This window comes from Nyctereutes procyonoides, unplaced genomic scaffold, assembly GCF_905146905.1.
Source record: "Nyctereutes procyonoides isolate TBG_1078 unplaced genomic scaffold, NYPRO_anot_genome, whole genome shotgun sequence".
Lineage (NCBI taxonomy): Eukaryota > Metazoa > Chordata > Mammalia > Carnivora > Canidae > Nyctereutes > Nyctereutes procyonoides.
The window spans coordinates 29,760,520-29,773,459 of NW_026575047.1; the positions used below are offsets into that span (position 1 = coordinate 29,760,520).

Consider the following 12,940-nt stretch of genomic DNA (forward strand, 5'->3'; position numbering starts at 1 on the left):
GACATTGGTGTGTTCAAATTAATCTGTCTAGACAGCTAAGTTTACCAGGTTGGTACTGTTTGGACACCGTAAGTCTTGGATTAGTTGATATTCCTTGAAACACCTAATAACTGGCATAGTTCAACAACATGTAGAAAGCCCTTAATTTGCAGATACAAAAGGAGTGTTGCAAAAAATTAATTAATTAAAAAATTTTAAAAAAGGAGTGTTGCCACTTAACATGTTTCTTTCAGGAAATATAAAAAGTAGCAAGTTGTGCACTTTATAACTTTCCACTTAAATTCCACTGGTCTTTGAATGTTAGTAAACTTGTAGGTTATATTTAATGCTTCACTATATTAAAATATAATTATAACAAATACCAGTATAATGGATTAGATAAGAATTTTCCAGTAATTTGATGTTACAGGAAATGGTCCATGTAATTAATTTGCAAAATGCAAAGAGATTTGGTCTGTAATACTAGGGCCCTGGAAACCAACAGGATGCAGGAAACCCATCACAGCTGGATTTGCACCTGAATGCCCTGGTTAGATTATCATTGCTTTGGAGGGTGGCTTGAGTGTTTTTCATGTAAGTTTCCCCCATCTCCCATTCCAAGGTAACATCAATGGGAAAAAAAGAAACCACACAAAGAGGACACAGGAGCCTACTGAAGACGCTGACAGCGAAGATGCACCCAGGAAGAGACTCAGGACCGACAAGCATGGTCTTCGGAAGGTAAATGATGTTCCCCAGGACTGCTGTGACCCGCTGTGTGCTGTGGGACTTCTGGGATGCAGGCGAGGGGAGGGAGGAGTGGGAGGGAGCTGGGGGGGGGGTCGGGTGTGGGGGTGTGTGTGGGCAGGAAGCCTTCCTCTGTGGATGGTGCTCATGGGTGTTGTTTCAGATGCAACAGGGTTGGCTTCTCTCCTGAAACCTCTCTGAGAAGGCTGCTGAAGAGAGCCAGTTCTTACCTGCCAGGGACTTAAACACAAACTGTGGGTGCTTGGCTATCCAAAAAAAACCCCCATCCAAACACTTTGAATGATACTTGATGTTTAGATTTAATGGAAATATATATATACTAAAGATTGCCCTTGTCTGTAGGGCTATTATTCAATGTGTAAATAATGGGTTGGCATGAAAACATCAAAATCCATTAGAGACATGTTATACTTCAGTAAAAAAGTTTTTCAGAATCCATTAATGGCATTGAAAATAGATTTTATGAATTCATTCAGTTTATTAGTAATTCATGTTATTGTTTACTTAATGGGAGTACTAAACAGGCTGTGTAGGCCTGTTTGACCACATAGCTAGGAAGATCCAGCCCCAGCGTCCTCTAGTTCTAGCATAGTCCACTGTGCATCAAGGGGCAGAGTTTGCCTGGTGCCTGAAGGAGAGTGAAACGGGCCAAAGTCCACGTATCCAGCCAGACAGTGTATTGTCCCCTCTGGCTTATGGCGCTTGTGCGTGTGGAGAGTGTGAGCCCTTTCCTGGGTACTCTATGGCCCTGTGCCATTTATTGAAACTGCCTCACACACCCATTAGCTTCTTCATGAACTGAGAGTTCAAACAGACCTTGTATCTTTTGTTTGAGTTTATAGCTATTTAATATTTCTTTTTTTTTCCTTTTTTTTAATAAATTAATTTTTATTGGTGTTCAATTTACCAACATACAGAATAACACCCAGTGCTCATCCCGTCAAGTGTCCCCTTCAGTGCCCGTCACCCATTCACCCCCACCCCCCGCCCTCCTCCCCTTCCACCACCCCTAGTTCATTTCCCAGAGTTAGAAGTCTTTATGTTCTGTCTCCCTTTCTGATATCTCCCACACATTTCTTCTCCCTTCCCTTATATTCCCCTTCACTATTATTCATATTCCCCAAATGAATGAGAACATACACTGTCCTTCTCCGATTGACTTACTTCACTCAGCATAATACCCTCCAGTTCCATCCACATTGAAGCAAATGGTGGGTATTTGTCGTTTCTAATGGCTGAGTAATATTCCATTGTATACATAAACCACATCTTCTTTATCCATTCATCTTTCGATGGGCACCGAGGCTCCTTCCACAGTTTGGCTATTGTGGACATGGCTGCTAGAAACATCGGGGTGCAGGTGTCCCGGCGTTTCATTGCATCTGAATCTTTGGGGTAAATCCCTAACAGTGCAATTGCTGGGTCGTAGGGCAGGTCTATTTTTAGCTCTTTGAGGAACCTCCACACAGTTTTCCAGAGTGGCTGCACCAGTTCACATTCCCACCAACAGTGTAAGAGGGTTCCCTTTTCTCCGCATCCTCTCCAACATTTGTTGTTTCCTGCCTTGTTAATTTTCCCCATTCTCACTGGTGTGAGGTGGTATCTCATTGTGGTTTTGATTTGTATTTCCCTGATGGCAAGTGATGCAGAGCATTTTCTCATGACTATTTAATATTTCTAACAGAGTCGTTGTGTATTATAGTTTTGAGTAAAGCTTTGTATACTGTCTTTTACTAATCTAAGTTAAGTTCCTTTCTTCATTGTTTTATTTTGAAGAATAGAAAGATAAATTTCACATATTGTGGGGATCCCTGGGTGGCGCAGCGGTTTGGCGCCTGCCTTTGGCCCAGGGCGCGATCCTGGAGACCCGGGATCCAATCCCATGTCGGGCTCCCGGTGCATGGAGCCTGCTTCTCCCTCTGCCTGTGTCTCTGCCTCTCTCTCTCTCTCTCTCTGACTATCATAAAAAATTTTTTTCACATATTGTTCAAGTGTCAATGTGTGGCCATCACATTATCTGTCTTAACCTCTTGAAGGCTGTTGTGCACTTGACGGCAGTAGGCAAGGCCCTGCCCTATTTTTCTGGCCCAGAGAGCATCCTTCCAAGGCACCTGTCAGGTGAAGTTGTTAGTGATCAAGTATCCAGCACTGAGATAGGTAAAATTCACCTGGCATCACTGACATTGGTGTTACCTGGCAGCTCAGGCCCATTATTAAAGCAGTCAGGCTGACATTGACTGCCTTGAAATGTTTGTATTTCGTATTTACCTTAAAAAATGGCCCTGGACATTTGAAATCTCAATTCACATTAAATAGTAGGTAGAAGTTGCACATAATAAAAAGAGTAGTGGTTGAGTTTTTATAAACCTAATTAAGCCATATCCTATATACTTCCTAATATGCATTGAGCACTTTGATGTGTCAGGTGCCATTCCACGTGCTGTGCCCCTGTTACCTGGTCCACAGTCTTGTGACTACTTCCACTAGCCCTGGGCAGCTTGGGGAATGGGGCTTGGGTGCAGGGACTGGGAAGGGTGGGGGGTGGCCATGAGGCAGTGCTGCCCTAGGGCTATCAAGACAGGTTTATATTCAACTACTTCACATTCTGAGCACTGGACAAAATGTTTCTGATCCCTTCTTGTGTGTGTGGGTGTGTGTGTGCTTGTGTGTGTGTTTTCCTCAGTTGTGAAACATGCTTTATTGATGATCTTTGTGAGGTTTGTCTGGACCTTATCTCCGAATTGGAAATCCTCAGCATGGGGACTTAGAGCAGTGATATTGGCAGTGACTTGGGGCCCCACTTGAGGTCGATTGAACAGCCTCTAGAGCAGAAGGGTTGATTTCTTCTACTTCATACTCTGCTTTGAATTCAGAGGGAAATTTGAGTAGCATATTGAATGCAGCTCATGTGAAGAGTCTCAGCAACATGAGTTGTTGCTTGGCACAGCCCCACTGGCTCCTCTGTCCCAGCAGAGGATGGGGCAGGTACAGGGGAGAGCCTTCCAGCTCCTTCCAGCTGTGGAAGAGGTGTGAGACTGACTCACTGCTCATAGCATGTATGGAACATGTTTCCAGAGGAAGATGTTTCTGTTGCAGTGTTTCAGCAACCTGTATTAGTTCACATGAGGTTCCCCCCTTCCTTTTCTTCTCCTTTTTCTTTTATTTAATAACAGAGAGAGACGATCAATGACAAGACAGCCCGAACAAGCTCCTGCAAGGCCATCGAGGCAGCCTCCTCACTCAAGAGCCAGGCAGGTAATGTGGTTAGTGTTTCTTCCTTGTCAGCTCTTCCAGGCACCTGGGCTGGGCTGAATGTGCACAGGAAGCTGGGCTGGGGAAGGGTGCGGGAGCTGACAGCTAATAACGGGGAGGGAGGTTCTCGTGTGACTGAACGAGTGAGTGGTTGCAGTGCTTCAGCTACGTTTTATTGAAGTTGTTTTTCTACTGGGCTTTATTTTCAGTTTAAAATTATACTAAAGAAGTTATTTAAATGAAGAATATCCAGATTTCTCACTTGATGGTGCCAGTTGTTGCTCTAAATTCCATCACTTTTGAGTATCTCACAGCTTCTGTATATTTTCTAAAAGTAAAAGTAATGACTAGTTATTTCTGTTTTGTGTGTTGAAGAACCTAGCTTCAAAGCAATGAATGGTGGAGTAGGCTCCCTTTCCCTTCTCATTGTCTTTTTGAAGTGTCTGACAGTTTATTACAGAGAGCTTATCATCTCCAACTCTTTTTTGTTTTTATTTCTTTAAGAGTGAGAAGGTAGGAGAAGGGCAGAGGGGAAGGGAGAGGCGGGGGGTGGGGGTGGGAGAGAACTTCAGGCTGACTCCCTGCTGAATGTGGAGCCCAGGGCATGGCTTGATCTCATGACCCGGAGACCCTGACCTGAGCCGAAATCACGAGTAGGCTGCTTTGACTGACTGAGCCCCCCAGCATCCTCCTAACTCTTGATTAGAAAGGAAAACAACATTCAGGGGGGAAGTGAGTGTGGGTTGGAAATGGATTTATTTTCCTTATTTTGCATGAGTGCTATGCTGGTTTTCAGAAATCAGTTAAATAGACTATGAAAAGAAAGACAGTTGTGAGTAGTTTGAACATTGGGTATTTCCTAAATAAAAGGATTACTTTTAAGAATGGTATAGTGGTCTTCAGCGATATGTACTGAACTTCTTACATGTTTGGAAATGGTGTTTGGAATTTGCTGCAGAAGTGTGTGGCAGAGGGGTGTGAACATAGGTGTGGATGGGGCTGTGTTGGCCCTAGGTCAATGGATGTGGGATCAGCCAGGCAGGGGTTGCTGGCGTTCACTGGACTGTTTGCCTTTGTTTCCATTCAGATTTTTTCACAGTAAAAAGTTAAGCCTTTACTATGACAAAGGAGCCCAGGAAATTTATCTTTAGAACTTCATTTATTACGGGGTAATTTTGAAGCAGTTAAGAGATTGAGGGTTTAAGATTTCAAACTTTATAAACCAAAATTGTTTTACAGCAACGAAACATCTGTCAGATGCATGCAAACCACTGAAGAAGCGGAATCGGGCATCCACAGCAGCGTCTTCTACTCCTTTTAGCAAAAGTTCATCTCCTTCTGCATCCTTAACTGAGAATGAGGTAAAATAATAATGATAGTGATGACATGGTGTTCGTATGAAGGCCAGTTAGTTGCCCAAGTTGAAGTGTGAGCAAAAGTCAGACTTAACAAACATAACACTGGTATCCTCTCCACAAATGTAGGTGAGTTTCAGAGTCTTTAAACTATGTATAAGTCATGGAATGGAAAAAAAAAAGTCACTATTTTAGTCTATTTGAGCACCACAGATATACACACATGCACACAGTGTATGTATAAATGTACGTGCATATACTTTAGTCTGGATGTAGTTTCATTGTTTTTCTTGAAATTTGTCTTTAAAATGTTGTGTTCTCTATCCCCCTCACATTGTAATTAATTTTCCATATCCCAGGAAGTCTGCTCTGATCCTAACATGACACTGTCACTTGAGCTGACTCTGGTCCCCAGGGGGGTGGAGGGTGGCCCTCTCGCTATGTCGGATTCCAGCGGTTTTTGGACCTAGGCTCACGGAGGAATGTTCTCATGCGTTCCATGGTCTTAGTCCTTTAAATTCTGGCGTATTCTTAGGTACTTGAATGTGGAGGTGAGTCAGAACCACCATGGTAATACGACTCCTCTGTTTTCTGTATTTGCAAAATATGCAATAGCAGAATAATAGCTGCTTGAGGCTCTTACCCTCATTGTATCATGACATCATCAAATATAAAGTCTTTGCCATTCTAAAAACAAAACAAAAAAACAGCCTCAGAATGCAAGCATGACACTTTTGTCCAGAGGGAGTTTGTCTCAATTTTATTGACCACCCAAGTGACTAAGGAGTTTATATTCAAGTTTTAATTCCTTATTATTTTGTTCCCTGTGATCCTCTTTTTCTCATTGTAGACATGAGTCCTGTTTTTAGAGTATTTATGAGGAGATGCTAACCTTGGGTTTTTTTGAACAAGGCAGTCAGGCAGGGCATGGATAGACCCTCACTCTGTTGGGTAAGAAGGTGGCACTTCTGACTTGCCATCTGCCACAGTCACTGCTGGGGGCCTGGCGGTGCCCCTCTGGTCTCTCGGCCTCGGCTGCTTCCTTCTCTTAGAGGAGGGCCGGGCCTTCCCTCGCGGGGTGTCTGCCATGGGCTTGGGCCATCTGAGGGGTGCAAACCCCCGAGGGCTGCTCTGAGTGGGATTTTCTTTGGGGACTCACACCAGTAATGGTGGGAAGCTGCTCACATGTATGGGACTGGGGCTTTCTCATAGTTTGGTATGTGTAGGTGACTAAACATTTCTTACATGTGGGCACATTCAAGAAAATGCAGTAAGAATTCTTCATTGAACTTCCAAGGGCTTATTGAAACATGGAAAAAACAAATTTTATACATATGTTTTTCCTTTTTTCTTGTCTGAATTATGATTAGTATCCTGAAAAATTAAAATAAGGATTTTAATTCTAAAGAAGAATACTAAAAACATTTCAGGTCCACAGACCCTTTCGCCTAAAGTCGGCTTTTTTATTTAAAAAAGATTTTTAATGAGTTTTCTTCTCATTGCCTTTTGATCCACTATCAGGTTGAGTTTTTACTTACTCTGTTGTCAGATACAGTTGCAAGGAAAAACTGAGGCTGAAAACAAATCTTTTCTGTTATTTCTGGTCAGAAGCTGTGCCAGCCAAAGGCTTGGATTTGGGGCAGCACAGCCCAGGGTGGACACAACCAGGGTGGGGTTAGAGCAAGTGGATCAGGCCTGGTGGTCTGACATTCACTAGGGCCAGGGTGAGTGTGAACTTCCTGTGTAAGACATTTGTTCTGAACTTGGGAAGCATTTTATAATCATTAGACTTAATTGATTTTTAATTCTTTAGAACTTCAGAGTGGATAGTTTATTAAGTATGTTTATATTGTATATTAAATACATTAAATCATACACCATTCTGCATTTTGAGAGTGATACATAGATCCCATAGTATGTATTCTGTTGCTTATATAAAAACATTGAAATTACTAGGCCTTATCCATCAGGCTACTCTTATGTGGCTTATATAAATCTTTCATTAGTGTTCATTAAAACTACTTTATTAGGCGAACAAAAAGCCTTGTCTATTATGTGTTAACACTACTGAATCATAGTACGTGTTTACATTGTATACACCATGCTGAATGCCTTTTAGCATAGGAGGCAAAGTGTAGTGTTATAGAACAATGTCCTGTAAACCACTGGTCCAGTTCTGGTGGGAGTTAGGTGACCATGGGAGCTGCTGTTTAGGGTTCAGATTGGTCCCTTATTCAGGGCACATGCCCACTGCATGTTTGTATGTCCTGCTTTTACAAACATCCTTGACTGACACAGGAGTTTTCACTGAATTGGTATTTCAAGACATTTTAGGTCATTTGTGGTTTAAATTCTTCTCAAAAAAGGTATATGTGAGAAATAAAATTTATATTTAAATAATTATTTCGTAGTACTACATCACGCTAATGAAGAGAATAGATTAAAATTACACACGTGCATGACGAAGGCCTGTGAAGGAATTAATGTGATTTAAGTGTTTTGTAACTTCATTTCTTATTCCCTTAGTAGAGCAAATTCTTATTTTTTTCGCCTTCACTGGTAACAGCTTTTATGGGAGCCCACATCAGCCAAGTTGGATTTGAACTCAGCTGCCCTGTACTGCACTTAAAATGATGTAATATTCCAGGATGTCTGCTGCAGGTGGTGTATCATCGTACACACTAAAGGGACATTCCTATCACAATCATTTTATGGAAGATGTGTGATAATCTGTTTTTACTGGTATTACTAACACATACAATGAAGAAAACAGATAACAAATTTTAAGACCAAGGTAAGATACCTAATCAAGGCCATTTACCTGATCACATTCATCTCATAATAGAAACACACTCATATTGCAACGATCCATGTAGATTTCACGTTGAAAGGATGCCCTTCACCCGGGGCTGCCCCTGGGCCTGCGACAAGGACTCTGCGCCGAAGGGGCTGGTCTTGATAGAGGCCACCCTTGTCTCCTAGTTCATGACTTACTGAGTTTTTATTGAAAAATGCTGGCATCTGCACCTTCAGAAACAGAGAACAAGCAGCACACACTTAAAAGGAGTCTTCGTCAGCTAATTCCCATTGCCAATGGAATGTACTCAGTACTGTACATATTAAACTCATTTCCAACATAAAAGGCAGGAGGAGTTTTGATTCTGTCTTTTTTTACTAAGCAGTTTTACTATGACACTAGATACAGCAATTTGTAGGAAAAAATATCATTTACAGTATCATTATGAGCCATTTAACTCTACTCTTTTGATTCAGTGACCGGTATCTTAGGGATACCATAATCAGGTTATTTACAATCACCACTTCATCATTTGCTTTTGTAGGACATCAGCTATCATATTAAATGTCTAAGTCTTGGGTGACCACCTGGTGTCATATCCCTGGGTGTCTGCATGTTTGCATGGTGAGGTGCAGGCCTCACTCGCCCTTCAGCTCGTGGAGGCAGGAGTGCTGTTCACGTTACCATGTTAACAGCACTCGGTTCATTCCCAGCAGACTCTTCAGATGTGTTCTACCTTTCATGAAAGTTTCTGACTAATACTTGTGTTCTAAACCGTTAAGTAATGTAACGCATGTAAAACACTTAGGGTGCCTGGCGCCTTGCAAGGACTCAGTGGTTCGCTATTGTGACAATAATGGTTAATAACAATAAAAATAATAAAATCATCATCATTCCATTTTTATCCAAAAGTATAAATTTTGCTTTGGCATGAAAAGCAATCCTCTTGACTGCATTCTGCACGTGGGGGTAAAATAAACCTAGAAGTGGCAGACACTGGGTTGGTTTGAGTAGCACCTGAGGGTAGTAGCCTGTGGCTGAGGGCTGGTCGGGTGGCTCTTCTCAGAGCTGATAGGATACACAGCCTCAGAGGTGGCCTGAGTCATGCTGTTCCAAAAGGACATGAAGAAGCTCAGGAGTAAATGTAGGGTTCACAGAAAACTAATTATTAAATTTAAAATGTGAAAAAAGGTCACGTAAAAGTGGCCCAGTTCCACAAACGAGCACCCCCAGTAGAGACTAGCCTGAAAGGTTTTGACAAGAATGCATTTGAAATTACAGCATGATGGATTTTGAATGGGCAGCCGGCCAGCTACCAGCATGTGTTAGGTGCATTAGAAGTCAGCTGGAGAGTAGGTGCTTTATCCACTAAGCAGCAGAAAATTAGCATCAGTTGAGGACATAGGAGGGCATGGGTTGGGGGTTGGGGATAAGGATGGGGAGGCGTTATCCCTCCGTTGGGGATATTGGCAAGGTGGCCAGGCGCAGGCAGTGAGAGGGACAGTCCCACATGCGGCAGAACTGTCCCTCTCCAAGTGCCAGCAGTGGTCTTGCTGGGGAATGCTGGTGGATGATCAGAGCTCCTGAGAGGGCCCACCCATGGCTTCCTGAAGGTGAGTCAAAAGGGCTTCTATTTTGAAAGAGCTTAGGGGCAAGTAAGTTTGTCTGCCAAGAGTACAAAAAAATCATTCTCCTACTAATTTAATATGAATTCCCTCATTTCCTAAAGAGATCAGAATAACACTGATACGTTGTAGTCTTGTCATTGAACTGCCTGTTGTTGAGATGACTTTTGCTTATACTGACAGAGAACCACTTAACGATCCCATTTGCTTGATTCAAACCATCTGCCATACACACACCGCATTTGTGCCTGGTGAGAGGAGGTGGGTACGAGAAGGAACTCTCTAGTATAAAATGTGAGGCATTCGCAAGAGGTGGAAACTTGTTTGAATATACAAAAGTTTAGATTGTAGCTGTTCTGAAACTGAGAGTTGCCCATTGTCATAGAGTGGTACCCTGACTGAGTATGCCTGTTGGCAGTAGGGATCCTGTGCTGTTTACCCACCTGCTAGGGGCTTCTGTCTCCCTGTGGGCCTTTCTTTAGAGCTTGTACACAAGTTAAGTGTCTGTCACTGCTGGTGATGAATTTAGGTGTATTAGCATCTCAGTACTCCCTCTGTACCTTGTGTCTGTTATATTTCTGTCTCCCAATGGAAGATAACCTGTGTTTTTTAAGAGAATGCTCCAAAAAACCACCAAGAAATCTAGGCCAGATCTCATGACAAGGAAGCACAACAGTTTCATGAACATAAAGCCAGGGATGGCTCTGCACAGTGCGTGGGAGAGTCCTGTGTACCCCACCTCCTCACAGACGCCCTCTGTGAGGTTCCCCCAGCTTTAGATGTGTCTAAGTCCAAGGCTTTATCTGGAAGTTCATGCCGAAGCCCAGAAAGGTTTAAAATGAAGCATTCCGGGTTTGGGGGCAGGATAAGGGAGGTGGCTATGTTTAGAGGTTTCTGTTATTGGGGATGTTAGCAGCTGCACGCATCAGAGAAAAGGATGCAGAAGGACATGAGGACCCCCAATCGTTAGTGACAAGGTCAATGTGCTGAGGGGTCTCTTTGGCCCTGACCTGCTTGCCTGAGATTTGAGACCAGAGGTGCAAGAGGAGGGCTGGACTTGAGGGCAGAGGCAGTGTTTGCCCTGGGGGTTGTGACTTGAATACCCACGGAGGGTCTGTCTTAGCAGTGTCCCAAAAAAAGAATAAAACTAAGATTGTAAATCAGCATCTAGTCCCCAAACAAAAAAATGCACCCATGATTGAGTATAAAATTAAAATGATAAATGCCCTTGAAGAGGGTTCTTGGCCACAGCCTGAGGTGAGTGAACATGGGGCCTGCTGCGGCAGCGGCAAGCTGTGGTCTTATGTGGTTATTTCAGTGATTGCACATGCGTTGTCTAAGTCAAGGTCTCTGTCCAGCAGAAAGGGGAGGCTTGGCGAGGGGTTCCTTGGTGACTGAGAGGCCCCTGTGTGTAGCCAAGCTGGAGGGGAGGCTGGGCTCTTGCTGGAAAGGGCAGACACACCTGTACTTGGGGAAGTGTACTGGTTTCCTTTCTCACTTGATTTCTGACCTGACGCTTCTCAATCATGTCTAGCCCTTTTTGATCATTGACTCATTTTAAAGGTGGTTCTGGTTCAGGTGGACTTTTGTGTGTGACCTGGCAAGGGCTCTACTTAGTGCAGGCTTTTCCAGTCAGAACCATCCTCTCTGTTTTTAAAAACCTCTACCCAGAGGAAGTGATCGCTGAGGCCTGCTGTTTATCTTTTAGAATGTGAATCAGAATGGTAGTGTTTTGCTAACAGAATTGAATCTGATTAGGAAAGGTCTCACAGAATGCTCTCTCCAGTCTTATTGGCTTCTTGTTGACTGTTAAAGTTCTTTCTTTCCTTCCTTTTTCTTTTCTTTTCCTTTTTTTTTAAGGAATATATTGACTCCTATATATTTTAGGATTTTTAGTCAGTGACTTTGATTTTGATCCCTTTAAGTACTATTTTTGCTGTTTTACCTTGTTTATTAGAAACTACCATTAATTTACTTGCCATGGATGGAAAATCAACCATCTTTGGCAGGTAGAAGATGATATGTATCATGTTCATTATATTCCTCGTGCTGCCCTGGGGAGGGGCATGCTCCCTTCCAGGCATTTTCACCAGTGAGGGCGGGTTTCCTTCGGTGGCATTTTAAGAACCCGACAGGCCTCGTCGTGTTACAGACCTTTGTGACTAGAGAGTTACATATTAGATCCACTTTATAAATTTTTCTGGCTGACATGTAGCTGTGGGGCTTTGGCATATAATTTTTTTGGTATAGATTTTAAAGCATGCTGACTATCCAGGCATGTTGTACCTTTAAGGAATGACTGAGGTGTGGGGTGAGGGTTGCTCAGCTGCAGGCAGGGACTTGGCTCCTTATTCCAAGTTGACACAGGGAGGGCACAACCCAGGCTCTCCCCAGCCCACTCTCTATGGAATGGCCACTGCTGAGGGACACAGTTGGGACAAAGTTGGGTTGATAGGACATTTTAGAGACTCATTTTACCCATGATCAGGGCCGACTTTGAATCTGGAGCCGTAGCTGCATGGCCGATGCTGTGTCCATGGCCGTTTGGCTCTCACTGGTGCCTTCTGGGGCTGTGGGGTGACACAGAAGCACCCAGGTTAGGAGATGAAGCACAAAGATGGTGTGTGAGCTGGAGATCTGTGTGTTCTCAATGACTCAGACCTAGCCCTAGAATTTAGGGGCAGCTAGGACGGTTCTAGTCTATGTCATCTTGAAGGGCCACTTTAATAAAAGTTATTCTGAACTGTAGTATTTTAGGTGATGAATGACTGATTTAAAAATTATTTTAATTCCACTCTTAATATTTCACTGTGATGTTAACTTGGAGGACCTGTCTGAGATTAGTCTTTTTGATTTTAAGCTCATTAAATCTGCTGAGCACAGGATATTTATCATGTGTAAATCCAAAATACTGTGTGAAAGTACTTACAGTTATTTCTTCCTTTACAAAAGCGTAACTTAAACATGAAAATAATGTTGGTTTATAGAAATATTTATTGTTCAAGGTCTGTAATTGTATTTCAAAAACGATGTGGTATTCAACTTGTGAAGGGATTTGTTTTGTCAAAAATTTTTACAATCACTGTGTATACCACCATCCCAGGCATAGGGGCCCTTTCCCATCACAGCAGAGAGGACTGGGATCTGCATAAGTCACCCTAAAT

General features: G+C 42.9%; 1 protein-coding gene across 1 annotated transcript in view; it reads left to right on the forward strand.

The window, feature by feature from the left end:
- The window catches only part of NSD2 (nuclear receptor binding SET domain protein 2), a 63,545-nt gene that overhangs the window by 26,069 nt on the left and 24,536 nt on the right, over positions 1-12,940 (forward strand). The window contains 3 exon segments of the mRNA XM_055326052.1: positions 602-720; positions 3,921-4,002; positions 5,239-5,360. Of these exon segments, the coding sequence (XP_055182027.1) occupies positions 602-720; positions 3,921-4,002; positions 5,239-5,360 (323 nt within the window).